This window comes from Copidosoma floridanum, unplaced genomic scaffold, assembly GCF_036245765.1.
Source record: "Copidosoma floridanum isolate Cflo_tuat_1 unplaced genomic scaffold, Cflo_Japanese_pri ptg000030l, whole genome shotgun sequence".
Classification (NCBI taxonomy): Eukaryota; Metazoa; Arthropoda; class Insecta; order Hymenoptera; family Encyrtidae; genus Copidosoma; species Copidosoma floridanum.
The window spans coordinates 8,319,408-8,338,651 of record NW_028321907.1 but is presented as its reverse complement, the minus strand read 5'-3'; the positions used below and the strand labels follow the sequence as shown (position 1 = coordinate 8,338,651).

The window sequence follows — 19,244 nt, the reverse complement described above, 5'->3', positions numbered from 1 at the left end:
ATGTGCTAAAAAAAAAACGAAACGATTCGAGAGAAAAAAAGTCCGTGGTCGAGGGGAAAATTTAACTCTGTGGGGGGAAAGAAGCGAACAGTAGGAGCACTCGGAAAAGCAGACAGATTCGGAGACGTCCTTCCAGTGGGCCGGTGTTAAAGTTTGCGCGGGTTAATTAAAACAGAAGCCCAGAGTCGCGGAGAAGGCCAGCCACAAGTCCGTTCGGACGCGAGTGGTTTAGCCTTTGTCGGGAGGCTTGGCAGCATCAGGGGATACGTGTGCAGAGCGCAACTTTGGGCAGAGCTGTGGAGAGTGGAGTTCCCATCATTGAGTTAAATGCGTATGGTGTACGGCTCGCAAAGGGTGAAAAGTTGTATCGATAAACCGAGCATCAAAAACCAACTTGCCCGAAATACCTTGGAAAGTAGCATAGTTTATTAAAATTCACCGATAGATATATACTTGTAAAATCTTTTTTTATTCATATAGGTATTTCATGTGTTTCTCACTTATCCAAAGTATCCGTAGTACGTGGACAAAAGATAAATGTTGCATCTCTCTTACTTTTGTGGAGCTTGAGGTTGCAGTCAGTAGAGTCAAACAAGAATATTTGCAAACAGTTATTAGTGCTGGTACCAATCAGTATTTGGCCCAATAGCAATTAGTTTTCACTGATTCTAATTGAATTTTAGATCGATATTTATTGGTGTTTTCAAATGAATAATAATTGTATCAAAGAAATACAAGGGAAATAAAAATAGAAAGGGGTGCCATCGTTACTAAATGAAAAATGAAAAAGTTAGTATGATATTAGAGATGAAAAGAAAGATTGGAGAAAATGAGAGAATAGAAGGGCAAAGGGAGGGGACGAGAAGATAGGGATATCTATCTCTGTCTTACTTACGTCTTGACCTACAAACGTCACAACGTTCGTAAATTTTCTTTTCATTTCAACGACTTGTTTCATAATGAAAATTGAAGTGAGAGTTGACTCCAGCTATTAGAGCGACTTTTTTTTTTTTTTTTTTTTTTAATCATTTAAAAATCATTCATGAAATGATCCGTTAACAAGTACACAAAATGCACAAAACGTTCGAGTCAAGAATCAAAAGACCACCTCCCCTGTCGGGATGACTTTTGCAATATATACACCCATTGTATGAATACTCAATTAATTTTTATCCTGCCCATCTCATCTTACCTACGCAAAATCGAGAGATACCGTGAGTTCCGATGTTCCTCAGTAAATCCTCGTGAATAACTGTATATTTCGTTGGCAGAAAATATTTTGCCATTCAATGGAAGCGCATAAAGCAAAAAGGGATAAAGAGAGAAAAAAATAGCCCGAGAGGCCAAAGTTTAAGCGGAAAAACTGTTCTTTCTCGGAAAATTTACGAGCTTGTCGCTATATTTTCCCTCCCAAGCTCCTCTGCACCTGAAAGCTCTCGCGCTCGCACGTGAATCTGCGTACGTGTTGTACTGGTATATGGTATATGGGATACAAAAAAAATTTGGACGTCTCATATTTGCTGCTTTTCTTTATCTTTTTGTTATGTTCTATCAAAAATAAAGCAGCAACAAGGAAATGAAAATTTTTTTTTATTTTGCATGAGAGTATGTCTCTTGCTCTCTATCGCATCTACTTTTTCCCTTCCTACATGACAGACTACTGACTAGATCCCAGACTAGGGGATAAAAAACAGTAATGGTGTATATACATATATGGATGATCGGATATTGCAAACACAAAGTACTTTTCGAGGATCTGCCCTGTAGAGCAGCTTACGCTGATATGGGACAGCTAAGGTGTATAGGCATGTGTATACAAGACTTTTTTGAAATTCAGAATATACACCTCGAATTTTTTTGTAATAAAAAGTGGGAGAAAATGATGCAAATTAATAATTATTGTTTTTTCAAATTCAAGTACAAAAAGTCTCTACAGAGGTGTGTGAAAACTTTTTTACTATTTAAAAAAACTATGTCATACATACAAAGTGCATTGAAATGCAGTAAGAATTTTTATCATTATCAAATAACAAATAGTAGGAAAAAAGTGGCAAGTTTACCAAGAATGGTATTTTTTTAATCGAGACAAATGTCTATACCAAAATTAAGACCAACTTAACAAAGACCACATTTTGTTTTTTTCTCAATTATTTCTATTAACTTTTTAATATTTATTTAAAATGTTTTAGTCAAAAAAATATTTTTAGTAAATTTACTACTTTGTTTCCAACTTTTAATGATTAAATATATTAAAACGAACCTAAAATTTATTTTAATAATAAAAACTAGGACAATTATGTTCTAATTTCTTTAGTCGTGAATTTGAAAAATTAAAAATTAAATATCCGTTTTTTTAAGAATTTTTTTTAAGCCATAATTATTGTTTTATCTTTGTAATATGTCGATCTCGTAGAGAATTAGTACACCTTTAATTACTGTTTTGGTCAATCACAATCAGTTAAGTATTTTTTTTTAATACGAAAAGTCTTTTAGTAATTACTTTAATAACTTAGCATATTTAAATAAAATTTCAACTAATTAATTTTCTTTCTGTTTTTTGTTTTTTTATTAAAATTTAAAAATAACAAATGAAAGCTCAACTTTTTATTTTATCTGTTTAGTTTTTTGACACTTTTAAATAACACTTGTCATAATTGATTAAAGATTTGTATGTAATTAAAAATAATTAAAACTCCCTACGTGTATTAAAGTGGTCATTTTTTTTTTATATATTAATGAAATTTAGCTCTGAAAAAAGCAGCTAGTTTCTTGGACAGAAAACAATCAAAAATATTTTAAAACTACGCACTTCACCCGAATCGCAAAAAGGCTATAAAAATTCGGTCAGAGACACCTCCTGACAATTCGCGCTATAGTCTATTTATCCGCAGCGCTAATAAAAACACGGAAGTGGGGGTCGCGTTATTTCGGCTTGTAACGAGGTCTAACTCAGCTCTGTAGAGCGGATACGCTTTTCTTCGTCGCTTACCATCGTCCGTACATAGCCTGGTCATATTTATCGATCCAATCGCTCAATATCAGCTTTAATGCTAGGAAATACTCAGTCTTTTTTAGCCCGACTTATAATCACCGTTTACGCTCGCGTGCAGGCTTTACGCGGATGTGTGTATATACCCATAGCTATAATTTCATCCATTGTTTGTCTCTAATTAAATGTTTGAGAAGGACAATAAATTTTCAAGTCAATTAACGTTTTTCGTTGGTAAATAATTACTATACTCATCATGCTTGTGACAATTTTTCTGTCCCTCGGGTATATGGCTTATTTGTGCCTTAGGGTACACGCAAAAAAATATCGCTTGTAACTTGTGACAGTCCTACTCCTTGGACACACAAGTCGAACTTTGCGTCCATAGTGTTTAATATAATACATTTAGTATCGTGATTTTGCATCCATGTTAATAATTTGGCCACGTCACGAGAATCTATAAAATAATTTTATATTTGCTAGATTATTTTTTAAATTAAATAAATTAAATAAGCCTGAAAAATTAAATATTTATTTTCATAACCTTTTTAATAATTTATATACGGTGTATAGGTTGACAGACTTACAAAATCTTAATTCTTTTTACTTTAAAAATAAAAAAAATACTCATTAGATCTTATTATTAATGCTAATTTAATTGAAATTTAATTTATTAGTATGTAAATTCTTGGTAGATTATTATTTAAAGTCTTGTAAAATATTTATTTGCACTAGTTTTTTAAAGGTTTTGGTTTTTGAATGTCAAGAAAAATTTTTTTTAACTTCTACATTGAAAATTGATTTTTAAATTTGATTTAAAAATATTTTTATTCTAATAACTTAATGTTTCGATCTATAGCTTACTATAATGATGGTCACGTTTTTTGTTTAGACAATTTGTATAAAATTTCTATTTAAAGTTACTTACGCTTACTCGCCTTTGATAAAGAATGTTGGGGAAAAAAAAATTTTTTAAATATCCATTCACTTTGTAACTTTTTTAAATATTCACTTTTTAATAAATGTTGCTTAAGAAATCATTCATTATTTTCCTATGGCCCAAAATGCATTGATAAATATTAAACTTTCAGTCAGCATGGTATACAGAAATGAAACTGTTGTAATTTTACTTCTGATTTTTTTTTAAATAATTGAAAAAATTGTTGTCTTAAAATCAAGAATCAAAAACTAAAAAAGAATCGTAAAACACACATTTCATTTTTGAGACGATTTGAAGAAGTAACAACTAACATTTGGTATTATAAAAAATCAAAGTCGGTCGAGGCATTCGTAAGATACAAAAAATTGCAAAAGATTGTATGTACACTCTTAAACATTTTTTTACTGAAATGTAGTATTTAAATTTTTTTAGCATACGACTCAAATGTTTTTTTTACAATCTTTTACGATTCACGATTCACGAGAAAGCAATGCAATAAAGTACTCGTATCTATAATGAAAATCAGCTTTAATCCTATAAGGTACGTACACATATCCTGTGCACAGAAATTTGTAGGCGAAATGCGTCTGTTTTGCAAGCTGATGTGTCTCCGGCCTCCGGCACAACAGTTGCACCGCAAAAAGTTTGTGCGCCCAGCGATTTTTTTTTTCTTTTTTTTTCCCAAGTGCTTTCAAACAGCACCGGCTGTATTGGACCGCGAAAATTTGGATGTAACTCGCTTTTTCGAAGGTAAGACTTGGGGAAGAGCAGATTCTTGCACGAAAAGAAGAAAGTTATGACAGATGCTGTTCTAGTAGTTCAAGTTACCCATTTTTTGCTTTATTTTTGCACAACACTGTGGTGATTTGTTTGAGCTTTCTCGTATGAGACGCAAAAGTTATTTGATTTATGTTTGCCGTTCTTTTGTTCTTCAGTAAATAAAAACAAAACAAAAAAACATTACCACACACCTGCTGACGTTATAAACTTTAATCTTGTATCAGAAATATACATTTAATGAAAGGGCAGAGATCCCAGTTAAAATAAAAATTAATGTGTACTTTCAAGTAAACGGTATTTGCGTCTTTTTTCTTGATACCTAATCCTGAATTTATAAATTGTTTTTTTTAATTCTATTTTTTGTATTAAGTAAAATATGAGTTTTAAAACTAAAATTAAAAATTAAATTCATACCCTTTTTGTAACATTGTGTGGCAAATCACCTTTTCTGCTCTTGTTACATAAATATCAAAAAATTAAGCTCAAACATTTTGATTTTCAAAACTTTTTTGGCAATGTTTGAGACAAGCAAAAACGACGAGCTTTAATGAAGTACACCTAAGACAATGTTTCTTCGTTAATTGGAAGAAATTAATGTGGTAGAGTTCACGAGTTGGATGAGCAAGCAATATGTTGTTTTAATAATATTGGAATAAACCTCATCCAAATGAAAGGTAATTTTCTTATCTACTGCACACCATTAGGTAGACTTTTTGTTTTCTTTCTGACGATAAAATTAATACAAGCGTGGAAATCTTTCCAACCAATTTCAGAAGTAATAATGAAACAAAAAAGCAGAGCAGCATGAAATAGCTTCACTTTTTTCTTATTTTTTTATACGTCTGGAAGTTTTGTGATTAGAATACCTAACTTGGTAATTTAATGATATACAAACAGTAATAAACGCGTCATCTTTATTGATTCTTAAATGAGTTCTCGAAGTTTATTTTTTCTTTTTAGATTTTTTTTTTCACATGAAAGTTAAATAAAAACACTACTTCTAAACTCCTATATATTATAGACGTGAGGAAAAAATTTTTTTATTTTATTATTTTTATTTTCGATTACCTTAAGAAGAAAGAAAATTATCTTCTACCTTACCATTTCATTATTAAACGCGAAAAATTCAAATTTCAATCTGAAAAGTTTAACGGCATATCCAATGGTAACATTGCGTTGTCTCGAGAGTTCAGACATACTCGTAACACTAATAGTAGTGACCATGAAAAAAAAAACCTAAAATATTTTTCACCTCTCAGGCGTTGGTTCTACTCAATCCCTCGCTAGAACTTCACAGCTACACTCGATATCCTACACGAATGAGGACTCATTTCTTCCATGTGGAACTGACGCGGCACCACATCGTATTACACTTTGAAAAAAAATGATCTCTCGCAGCAATTGCGTATTAAAGCGATAAAAAGCCAAAAGCGGTCGAATTGCGTCTGCGAATGAGATGCGAATCACGCCGATATCCGATAACTCGCTGAAAAGAGGAGTTGCAAAAGACCGTATAACACCAGCCATGGCTCCTACTCGGAGTCGAATAAATCTGACCCAGTTACAAGATATTACATTTGGAATTCCTTGGATAATATTCTTATTGTTTTATTTTTTTTTTTTGTATTTTTTTTCCCAAGTCCAGGATTCGCATTGCATACGAGCAATGGAAATGAAAGAAGAAAGAGTCCATTAATCATCGTAAGGGATGCGTGGGTGTGGGTGTGAGTATGTGTTGGAAAGACGACGGGAAAATAGCGAAGGGGAGCGTAAGCGGCGTGCAAAACAAAAAATGCAACGCTGGTGAAAACTTTCCTTAGATGCGAGAGTCCCGCAAAAAGCTCCACGCCGCTGAAAGTGGTAGTCAAAAGGAGGAATAAGTGCTCCAGTAGTTTTTAAAAGAGCTCGCAAATATGCGTATTCTCGCGGCAAAGGGGACACAGGAGAGTTTGATTTGAAGTGCTGTCGTTTGGGGCACTTTACTTCTTGAGGCGTTGCGAGGCGCTCTTTTTCAACTTTTCAGATTTTGTGGGGGATAGGATTCTTGTAAAAAGCAGTATGGAGAGAGAAGAAAGAGGGGAGAGGCTTGGCGAGGGGAGCGGGAGTGTCTTGACGGGGAGAAGAAGTGAGAGGAGGGAAAAATGATTGATTGGCTGATCGATTATCGATGGAGGTCCCTCGATGATTGAATTTTGCGAAGCGAAAATTAGATTATGAAAAATAAAGAATTTTCGCGCATGAAGGAGCGATGGTGCGATCTTTTCAGAGATAGTTGCGATGGAATTCATCAAAAGGTACAGCCCCCATCCTCTGTTTTGAGAATAATTTCTTTTTTCCTTTTTTTTTTTTTTTTTTCATCGTAAACTATAAGCATTGAGAAAAATAGTATACGTCACATAGATCATACATTATTTAGTAATCACCTTGTATTTGCCCGATTTTCTATAAATTAACCAACTCACTTGGATTTGTACAAAAAAAAATTCGTAACGTTATGTGATGGCAACTCCTTCTTGAAATCTAACTGCCAACAACTTTGGGGATGAAATTCGCTTTGATAATATTACTGAAGGTAAAGACAAAAACTAAAACGAATTTGAGCTGAAAAATAATGTAATATTTACAATCTTATAGTGTTGTTTGATTGTATATTATCAGAGACTAGTGGGCACTTAAAAAATTTTAATTATTAAAAATAAAACATAAAAAATCTGAAATCATTGTCAAATAGAAATTGTCAATGCAACACAACTTTGCCCTCAATGGAGGTGAAAAATTAGAGAAGTAGCGTAAACACCGGCATCATAGGAAAAACGGGAGCATTAAAATGAAAGACAGCAACAAAAAAGTCATTCTCACGGACAACCCATACTATACGAGTCACGTAGCGACACAATAAGGGATGAAGCTCTTTGTTCAACACGTTGTTTTCCAGTAAAAACAGCACGCGACGGAAGTCAGGGAGCAGCTCCCGAGGTGTATACATTTATGCACCGCACGCAGGGCGCGCTGTTTCGCCGGTACTTGGAATAACAAGTGCGCCACTGGTGGCTCAAGTTTTTATGAGAAACATCGTCACCGGGTATCACGCGCACTTGTACTCTTTCCCGTTTTATGCGAAATGTGCCTCTTGTAGTTATGTGTCTCTTTTTTTTTTTTTTTTTTTTTTTTTTTTTTTTCAGGTAACACAAACGTAGAGGCGGGACGAAGAGGAAGTAGTTCGTTCGTACTTATTTTTCTATGTAGCCCAGGCTAACTTTTTTTATGCCCGCACAACGTGATTTTTCATCGTTTCTTTTGCTATTACGTTGTTTGGCTAATGAGCACGAGTTTTTGTCGTCACTCGGAGGTATTCGCTTCTTTTTATCCTCTGACGAATGCTAGTATTTTTTATTGTGGTATTTGGAACGTTGGGTTTTAGGTAGTATAAAATGAATTGTGTCGAGAAATTTTCACAGTTGGCCCATTTTGACAAGACATTAAAAGCGTCGTGTAAAAGTATAGCTTTAATTGTTTGATGAAACGGTAACCAAAGGAAACGACGATTCATTCATTAATTTTGTCCGTGCTACCATTTTTCCGGTTTCTCGGGTGCACTTTGCTCCAAATAGTTTTTCACTGATCCGAGTAATCTGGAGAAAATCGAAGCCATACCAACGGTAAGCTAGGACACGTTGGTCCTGCAGAAACCGTCGAAACAGCTCAGAGTACAAATCAGAAAGTCAAACTTCGATGCCAATGGAATTGGCGAGGGGAGAGTTAGGGTAATGGCACACCCATCGCTTTCGATTGACGTCGGCTGGTGTTTATCAAGCCGATGGCTCACTCGATCCTTCGTTGGCTGGACTATACTTCGCAAGATAGGGTATTGCACTGTGGGGCAAGGCGAGCTCGTATCTAATGGCCTTGACGGGAACATCCGTGAAATTTGATCTAGGCTACGTGTGACTGATTGGGGATGACGTTCTCGCGTATCGATTTCGATGTGTCCTTTTAGACGAAATTGCGTAGACTATCCCCTTTGCTGGATTGTCACTTGTGCGTAGGTGATCCAAGCTATCCTGCCTAGACATAGTTTCAATGCTTTGTTTTACATCATCGGCTGGTTTCATATCATAATTGACTTCCTTATTTTCTTGTTACTTTTATCATTTATGAAAGTGTACGTGTACAACGTAGTAAACATTCATACACTCATTTTCATCGTATAGAATGAGCATTTCATTCATCCGTGTAGATAAATCTATCACAGAAATCTCTAGCACTAGAGCTTGATTAAATGTGCTATTATTTTTAACTTATTGAAATTTCAAAATATTCACAAAATCACTAAAATAATGAGGAAATCACTATTTTTTTTTTTTTTTTTTTTTTTTTTTTTTTTTTTTTATAGACGTAAAGTCACCTGGAGCAAGTCAACTGAAAGTGCTACCTCCAAACTAGTCGAGGTAACGTTTCCTAACAGTCAATATTCTCAGATCTATGGCAAAGCTGCTAACTCTGTGACAAACTGATGATAACTATAATTATGTAGTAGCTTAAATAACCTAATAGCTAACCCATTGTATCATAGTTAACTCATACAGATGTCAATCATGAGTATTTAAATGGAACCACTGAAAATATTCCACGTATGGATCATGTTATCTCTCGCTCCTCTATTGATAAACCTATATGTGATTGGGTATGCAAATATTAGTTTCGTTATCATTTAGCCTTAGTCTCCTATCATAAACTACAGCAATTTTTCAAAAAATGTTTGTTTTCATAACAATTTTATGATGTTAGTCCACTTGACGGTGATTATTAGTTAAAAATTAATCATCACAAAATTAGCAAGCCTCAACGTTGAAAAGTTTAAATTAATCGTTTGTTACTTTTACATGATGTTGCTCGAAATATCTCCGTAAAAACATCCTAAACAGTAAAGTCCCTGAGACACTACCTTATGCTCATTTAATAATTAAGTTAGATGCCATTCCGTAACAATATTTTTGTAATTATGATGTATGATAGTAAGAAAATTATAATATAGTCTCCTCGTATTGTCGTTGTGCTGTTTGACATTGGATAAAAACTACATTTCTCTGAAAATGAAAATGTACATTGAAATTTTTTGCAAGTAGTACTCTTTTACGTCTACAAGAAGAGTGTCTGAAATGTAGGAAAATTATTTCATGAGACTTTGAGCTATTTTTTTTTATCTTGTAATGAAAATACCAAGTGCTCTCTAATAAAAACATAATCTTAACAATTCTAAAAAAATTTTAATGGTTCATTATTAAATTAAACCGAGAATTAAACATAAGTAAATTTATGACATATAAAAATTTATCTTCCAAAAGGTCAGACAATCTCCCTGTTGACAATATAAATTGTATAAAACATGTGTAAATAAGAAATTAGCATGAGTCCCTGCATACTTTTATGATTGAGCACGAATGTGTAGATGTTTAATACAACAGCAAACATACAATAACAAACGGTCAGGTACCACGACAAAGTTTGAAGTGTTCACTGTACATTTAAGTCCTGCAAGTAACCCCATTAACACCAAAATTTTCTCATAGTAACTTTATACACTGATCAAAATCAGCTCAACAGATCTAAAAAATGAAGCCACCGGTACAATGTGACACTTGAAAAGGAAGATTCCTTAGACTTAGAAACGTAGATTTTAACGATTGAATATACCACACCTAAACGCAAACTTATATACTTTATGTACATATACACGAGCGCAGATAACGTAATAAAAAAACTATAGAGCAGCTAAAGTTAAAAAAAAAAAAAAAAGGTCTTAGTAGAATAATCGATCTTGTGGTTGTCAGGTGGATCGGGCGGAGCACGAGGGCCAGAGAGGAGGAGGACTGGCGCCACCGCCGTTTACGGGCGGACACGCGCGCCACGGGGGCTCGAGGAGCGCTGTGCCCAGCTTGGGGAGGATGGGCCCGGGAATCGTCGTCGACTCGGGCAGCAGCGCACCCTCGTCGGTGCCCCACTCGCTGGCCACGTCACGCGATGATGAGGACGAGGACGACGAGGAGAGCAGCGGCCGAAGGTCCAACGGCCAAAGCGGCGGTAGTGGAGGAGGAGGATCTAGGTAAGGATTGGCTCCGCGTGTTCCAGGGCACAATGTGTGCAAGGGGATCTGGATGCTTTCCAAGCACGTACCGAGAGACCCATTTGTTAACTCTTGATACAACACCTGTATAAAAGTATTAGAAGCACGTTAGTATGAGAAATCGAGTACAATATCTTAACAGTTTACTTACAAATGTTAACAATAAATGATTAATGGGTCTTTCAGTTTACTTTGTAAACGCGTGCTCATGTCTGTACGTTTAACACTTGGGACATGCGCACCGTTTGTCTTTGTTTGTCTTTTTTACATGCTGGTGGGGGTGCAGTGCAAGATCAACGGTATTAATCAACATTGAGCAACACTAATCGCCATATTTTTTTCTACTTTAGGAACTACAAAAATCAAGAAAACATTAGTTGTTGCTGCACAAATTTTTTTTTAGAAGTAATTTTATACGCCTACACGTTCTCATAATCAACAATTATTGTATGATGATTCGATCGATTTATGGTTGAGGGAACTTTGCGCAATTTTCTTTGGTATCATTATTATTACTGAAACTCTTGACATCATGTATCTATACAGGTACTGGTTATTTCGAGTAGCAAGAAGTAAACCATCGTAAAGTAATTTTAGATTTCTTGATTCAACCCTATTCATAAAGAGTGACTAAAGACAATTGAACATACGATAATAAGGAGCCAGTAAACATTATTTGTTTTCCTCTTGAATTAGCTGTCACAAATATTTCAAATTTTTTTTGTCTTAGATCTTCCAAGTCCTTGCGCTGTTCATATTAAAACAAATAATATTTTCAAACACATGCATCTCAAATTCTCAATAATCCACACATATAACAGACCAGGTAAATTACAGGTAAATAACAATCAATGATCAAATGAGTTGACGCAGTTTGTCATAAATTAGGTTGTCGTAACGCAGTTTGAGCCAAGAAGCACACAGAGGGCAAACTTGCGCGGCGAACCTTCCATTTCACCGCTCGGCTTGATTGCTAATTACCACAGCTATATTAACCTCGGATAGCCAAGAAGTTGGGAAAGCCGTATCGTCCGAGCTAAAGAGTGGTCAGGCGCGCGACTCCATGTCAGCGATAACATCGCAAAAGTAAAGCTGCCGCGTCTTCCCGTGCTCCCCAAGCCCCTCGCTTCACGCACACCCCTTATTATCCTTGTACCCACCAAGACGAAGCTCGTAACGTTTCACCAGGGGACGATCGGGCAGGTCCACCGGGAGCCATTGACTCTCTTCCTTTTACATTTTACGTCCAATTGACACGGGCAGACCACGCAAACTTTTAACCTGGAACTCCCTCTCTTGTGTGTTCGTTCGCACGCGACATGTTCGTGCGAATGTGTACTTTTGATTTTGCTAATCCTCTCGTGAGATTTGATTGTTTTGAATAAATCGTGCAAAAGTGTTTACTCTTGACCCCTTGAACGATGCCCCCTGAGTGTAATTACTCTACCTCCCTTTGTAATTTTTACCGAATTTCCTAATATTTTCCGCTACGTTTTCCAGTTGTATTGATTTTACAATGTATGGAATGTTTGATCGATCTTTTGCGACAATTGATTTAAACACACTATTTTTACTGCAACGTTACGTCGATTGGTGTGTCGACCTATTCAGGCCTTTTCAACCCGTGAAGGAATCATTCAACGTATATCGAGCCAACTTCTCTCAGATTGACCAGCCGGACTTGTGCGAAGTTTGCTCGGTATGTTAAATAATTCCCTCACGGGTTGAAAAGGCCTGAAGAGGTCGGCACATCAGTCAACGAAACGTTGCAGTGAAAATGGTATTTGCCCCAAGAAATTGACCAAATATTTCGTATATTGAATAATATGGAGAGCGAGAAAAATACCAAGTTAATTATAATCTCTTATCATCATCACTTTTTGCCCGATTCTTAAAAACAGTAAATTTTTTCTCGTCCATATTAATAAATAGATACATAAATTTTTGTACATAAATTAGTGTAAAAATTAAGAATAATAATACATGAAGTTAGTAATTTTATAGACAAAAATGTTATGCTTAAACTGATTAAAATCACTGAATTTAAACATAAAAATTAAATTATTATGTTATAGGTAAAACTTTGTATTCTTATTTTATTTTAAAAACAGTGCTAAGATACGTAGGTCAAAGTATTGTTTCGTGGAGATTATTTGATTCTGTTTCTTCCTTTGCTTTAGTGGTCTACTTTGTACTTGGGATACTTTTTGAAATAAAGGCCCTTCAATTGTAGAATTCTAATTTTACTAAACAACTTGAAGATGGCTAATATTTAAATTAAAAATTTGTGCATTGACTTCAAGGCAGACTTGGAAATCATTATTTTATGAATTTTTGAACACTCTAAGGAAAATTATTTTTTCTGGATATAGCGCATTGTTTTATTGAAAAAAATTATTTATTAATCACTATATACACTATAATGCTGAGAAGAATTTTATTCTAAATTTTTAGATGTTAAAGTTTATTGCTAGGCATTTAAAATATTGAAAATTTTATGTGCATGTTTAAATATTTTTTTCAAATACTTTGGCATTTCTTTTTCCAACTTTTTTTTTTAATTGTAATGCATTATCTTTGATGGAAAAATTTTGTTAAGTACTGTGTAATAGGTAATAATAAAAAAAATTTATTTTTTACCATGAGTAAATTTGTAATAAACAATTGTAAGTCTTAAAAAATACCCAAATTCAAAAATAATAGTATATATAAATATATCGCTGCACACAATTTAGGAAAGAAAAAAAATAGAAAAAAAGATACTAGATATATCACGTTACTAAAAGATTTTATAAGCAACAATGAGATTTAACTTCCATTAAACTGCATAAACAGCATTTTCAATCCTTATTTTTATCATCATCTGCACAGTGACGTTTCATCCACGATCACTACTATGACTTCTGTTACTAAGTGCCCCGTTCACTCTCCAAGCCCAAAGTGGTCCTAATCAAATAGAAATGATCAAGGGAGTTGGTGGCTGCAAAACCCCGAACTCACACAACGAAGTCACTATAGTGCACGGCCATGCCACCACTTTTCAAAGCTGCAGAGATGAATGAAATTGGCCACTGCATTGGCAACTAAATTCATTTTTCTCTGCTTTAATTTTTGCCTCCCTTTCATTCGAGAGACCTCGTCGTATTTTACGGGGGAACGCAAATTTTACCGTCTACGCACTTGATATAATCGTCCCAGTTCATAAAAATATATTAGCTTACTCTATGGCACGGTTTACTTACCTTAACTTGTCAAAAATATGTAAAAGATATATTTTGTCGTTTGTATGAGTCTTTATTATGTGCCTCATTTCAATAAAATCATTAAAACAGTTTGTTGCGTTAATAATAAAAAAAAATGTTTTTTTTTTGCACGAAATAGACAATAAATTGATCGAATCATCAAACTTTAATCTAATCAAAATTAATAATACATAAACAGAAACTGACATACAAAGGGTTTACTGCAACGCACAACAAGTGTCAAAAAATAGGTTACAAAACTCGTTCAAGCGGTGATTCTCACTCCTAGTGGGGAAATCACCTGCTCTGCGTACTAATTACGTAATCGGCTATTCCGAATGAAGTTGGATGAAACTCACTTGATACAGCCTTTGCATGTACCTCATGAAAAAAAGATTCATTTTTGAATGTTTGGTAGCCATTAATATCCATACTATAGGAGAGTCAAACTAGTCCAATTGAGAAAACATCAGATATCCTTGAAAAAGACAGATTGAGAATTCCAGCTCGCAACAGTGTATTAAACTATGGTTATTATATCGTTAAAATGGGACGTTACACGTCCAAACGTACATCGAATAATTCAGACGATCTCTCTCGGTGTGGTGTTTTAGTAAGTAGGTACATATTATTAAATAATCATATTCATGCAAATGCGAGAAAGAGAGATGAGTACATAGGCAGACGGACAGCAGAAAATCAATGCGGGGGTTAAAATCCCCTTTGTACTTGTAGTTGTTATACAAGCCAAGCGATCACATGAAGCATCAAAAGGAAATTATGAAAAAAAATAATAATAATAATAATAAGAGAAAGAGAGATCGATCGAAAGAGTATACAAGTTGTGAGCCGAATTTTCTGAACGAAAAAGTAATAACAATGTGTCTGGTTGATTGAAAAAAAAAAAAAAAAAAAAAATGATAATAAATAATGAAACACGGAAAAAAATCCCACGGGAGAAAGAGAGAAAGAAAAAAAAAAAAAAAAAAAAGACACGCAGAGCGGGGGAAGCTTCCTCTCTGTATAATTCGCAGGTCCAACATCAGTCTGCCGAGTGGCGGTTACAAACGAGCCATCGCCCGCTACCAGCGCAGTAGCTTGAGCACGTCCTGCAGCGCCGGTAGTCCGCCGGTAGGTTTTGTAGGTCTGGCGAGCCTCGACTACGACGACGGCAACGACGAGGAGGAAGAGGACGAGGAGGATGACGAGGACGGGGCGGGTTTTGCCGGCCGCCTCTACCCAACGACCGCCTCGACGACCTCCCAGTCGCTGGACAGTGCCGGGGTGACCGGTGCCCTCGTGGACGAGGAGGCCAAGATCGCAGCCGCTGCGGCCAGCAGACCCCGGAGCACTCGGGGCTCGCAAAAGTGGAGCAACGTGCGCGCGGTCATGGCGCTATACTCTTCGCTCAGGAAAATCAAGAGGTATCTTGCCGACCGGTGGTGGTAGTGATGATCCAGGCGCTGGTGGTCATACTCTACGGACACTCTTCACTTGACCCTGCAACCAACGTCTCTCTTTCTCTCTCTCCTACTCATTTTTTGTGTGCCTCTCTTCTCTCTTTTTTTTTTTTTTTTGATTGTCACTTTTTCTCTCTCTAAGCTCGATCCCTCTAATACTGATTGTATCAGAGCCTGGGGCACTTTCGCACACTTCGTTTTGCTCGATCTCTTGTCTTATATGTACAAGTTCATATATACAACATATATATATATATATATATATGTGTGTACTGATGATATATGTGTAACCTTTTAGCTAATGGTAGAGCCAATAAATATTGTCATCTTTACTGTACACACTTTATATAAATGTGCTCTAGATCTACATATAGCATACAATACGTGAAAGCCTAAGCGAACGTATCAGTTTTATTTTTTTTCCTTTCCGAATGAACGCATCACTTACGCAATGATAAAAGAGGTTTGAAGATGAACTCAATGTATTTCTCTATTGTTAAACTCTACACAATATTGTAATCTTTTTCATGAATGGTGATAAGCAAGCTCGCTGTTTCAATGATTGACTTTTGAGACTTTGTGTACTATGTGTTTAGTGTATACTTGACAAAGCTTGATAATAAGTTCAAGTTTCTTTGTTTCACGTTGTCTTAAAAATTGACATTTTGTAGCATCATATGTACGCACTGCTTGTGCCGAAATTTGATCAACGAGTCGATTTTTCATTTAATACCAGCGAGTGGGACGGAGCATCGAATGTTTAATGGAAAAACCAATAATTCACAATTAATTACATTAAAATTTTCAAGATGCATCAAAATTCTACGATTGCATTGACAAAATAAAGTGTGTTTGAATTATAGATAATCTGAAAAAAGTATTCTGTTTCGATGATTAACAGCAAACTAATACACCAAGGTCTTTATTATTTAGTAATTTTTGAAAATAGTTTACTCGTGTTTAATGAGTGCATTATTTTACAAGATGAACCTATACTTTACAAACTCCAACGTGACAAAAATAAACTGGCATGTTATACCAATGAATAATGATACGTAATTCAGAAAAAATTGTTGTTTGAAACCATTACAACTATATATAAAAATTTTTAAAGATATTTCTTTCTATGTGTATCTCTATATCTCTTACGTCACAACTGTTATATTGATGTTGCCTGAAGATTAGCTTGGTCTCGTTCAAACTAAAACTCTACTTTTAACTTCATCTAAGCTGTAATGTAGGCTAGCCTCTGTCTGTCTGTCTGTTGCCTATCTCTCACTCACTTGATATAATCAAATAGCCAATCGATGTACTGAAAACTATTTCCGTTGTACAACTAGTAGTTGGCATTAAGAAAAAAACCTTAAAAAAAGGAACTAAAAATAAATATCGCAACAAATTTTATTACATCTTGAAAAATTTTAAAAATATTACCCCCAAATTTTGAATTCAAATTTAGTTGGTAGATGTCTTGCAAATAATTAGTGCGAGAAATGACGTGAAAATAAAAAAATACTATTGTAATAATTTATTATTGATAAGTAATCATCATTGAATGAAAGGAAAAAGGTTTAGAGCTAATTTAAACTGTGGCCTTTATCCTCTGAGCCAACGATTTGTATGTTAACTAATTTTGATTGCCCTTAAAAACTGTTAAATGTGTGAATTTTTAGATGATGTCACGAAAATGCAATATGAAAAAATCCAGAAATACGGACAACCCGAAATTGCATATAAATTTACATCTCAACCAAAGATGATGATCCTTCGTATATACTATTTTTTCACTTTGTTGTCAAAATTTCACACTACTGTTACGAAATGCATTGCAAGCTGTGCTGTGTCTACGTACTTACTACATACTATTCTTGTATAATCTTTCCTACGTATATATATCTACATCAATAATGTACAATCTTGTCTACTATAAATCTGAATGGAAGAAAAATCATGGTATGAATAATGTAGCTAAATCAAGCAAACGATACCCCGTGTCCAGTACACGGCACCCCGTATGGTCTGAAATAACTGACCGATCACGGCTTGCACGTGCCATAGAGCTGCAAACAATGGTCCTGATAACTAAAAAAAAAAAAAAAAAAAAAAAAAAAATTTTGGCACAGCTTAAATTAATGGTCCGTAAATTTTGCAGAACAAAAAGCAACCAGCGGTGGATGAAATTACGCACAACCGTCCAGCTGTCCTCTGCAATCTCGACGATCCAGAAGAAGCCGCCGCTCAAGCGCGAGGACTCGTTCCTCAAGCGCTTCTCGACGCGCCAGATACCCGAGAGCCAGGAGACGATAGACACGGGCGAGGGCGACCAATCGGACGAAAAGAGCTCGAGCCGCCGCCACCGCAGACCCCGCCGGCCCCAAAAACCCCCCAAGACCGTGGTCAACCCCGACGAGAACTTTTACTACTACTGGCTGATGCTCCTCTCGGGCTGCGTCCTCTACAACCTCTGGACCCTCATAGTGCGCCAGAGCATGCCCGAGCTCCAGGAGGCCGCGCCCGCGGTCTGGCTCAGCTGCGACGGCTTCACCGACCTCGTGTTCGCCCTCGACGTTGGGGTCCAGTTTCGCACGGGTTACCTCGAACAGGGCCTCATGGTCTACAACAGCAAGAAACTCGCCGGCCATTACTTCCGCTCCAAGTCGTTCGCCCTCGACCTCTTCGCCCTCCTGCCCCTCGACCTCCTCCAGGTCAACCTCGGCAGCAACCCCATACTCCGGTTTCCCAGGTTTCTCAAGGTCTACCGGGTCTACAACTACTACTACATGGTGGAGTCGCGCACCGTGTACCCCAACCTTTGGCGGGTCATCAACCTCATACACATACTGTTGATACTGGCCCACTGGTTCGGTTGTTTTTACTACCTGCTCAGCGAGGCTGAGGGCTTTCACGGGGACTGGGTCTATCCGTACAGGCCCGGCGAGTACGCGACCCTCACGCGCAAGTACCTCGGCTCGCTATACTGGTCGACCCTCACGCTCACCACCATCGGTGACCTGCCTACACCGGAGACCAACGCCGAGTGAGTGTTTTTTTTTTTTTTTTTTTTTTTTTTTTTTCGTTTCAACTCATGTTTACTCGTGCTCTTACTCCTGCCCAAGCTGATCTCGGCAACTTCAATCGGGACAAACATATGTATATCTACGTATTCGTCCCCCCGAGTCGCTCGGAACAGCTTTGGGCTGCATAAAAGAGCGAAATTGTCAAGTCAACCTCTTTTGTAAATGATATCTTATGATTGTTTGAGTTGTTTTTATGTCCCAATATTTTTTTCTTCTTTTTTTTTTTTTTTTTGTTTATTACATTCAGTGTAATAAGTACAATACTTGTCGACATAAGAGTCGAAAATGATCATTGGTCCAACTTTGGTTATTCAATGTCCACACACCATGTTTATAAATTACTTTGTTGTCGTCGTTGTTGTCATTATTTTTAAATTTGTCCTGTAATATGTCGTGGAACGTACAATGTGAAACTTAAGAGGGAATGGAATATATTCAAATAAAGGCGAAAGAAAAAAAAAAAAAAAAAAAAAATGAAAGGGGTGTTGTTACATTATGAGTTGTAAACGTTTACGTGTTACATGTTACGCTGCTGACAGACGAGACTTTTAGAGTAAAAAACAGCATTTCGCAAGTTTTTTTCGTAATGTTGTACGGCTTCGATGTACTATTAATTTGTCTAAATTTGTACT

At 36.0% G+C, this 19,244-nt stretch overlaps 1 protein-coding gene across 1 annotated transcript in view; it reads left to right on the top strand.

Annotated features, from left to right (window-relative positions):
• LOC106639567 (Cyclic nucleotide-gated ion channel-like) overlaps window positions 1-19,244 on the top strand; it is a 126,654-nt gene that overhangs the window by 73,071 nt on the left and 34,339 nt on the right. The window contains exons 2-4 of the mRNA XM_089596431.1: window positions 10,541-10,812; window positions 15,110-15,499; window positions 17,688-18,572. Coding sequence (XP_089452557.1) covers window positions 10,541-10,812; window positions 15,110-15,499; window positions 17,688-18,572 — 1,547 coding nt within the window. The remainder of the gene's footprint in view (window positions 1-10,540; window positions 10,813-15,109; window positions 15,500-17,687; window positions 18,573-19,244) is intronic.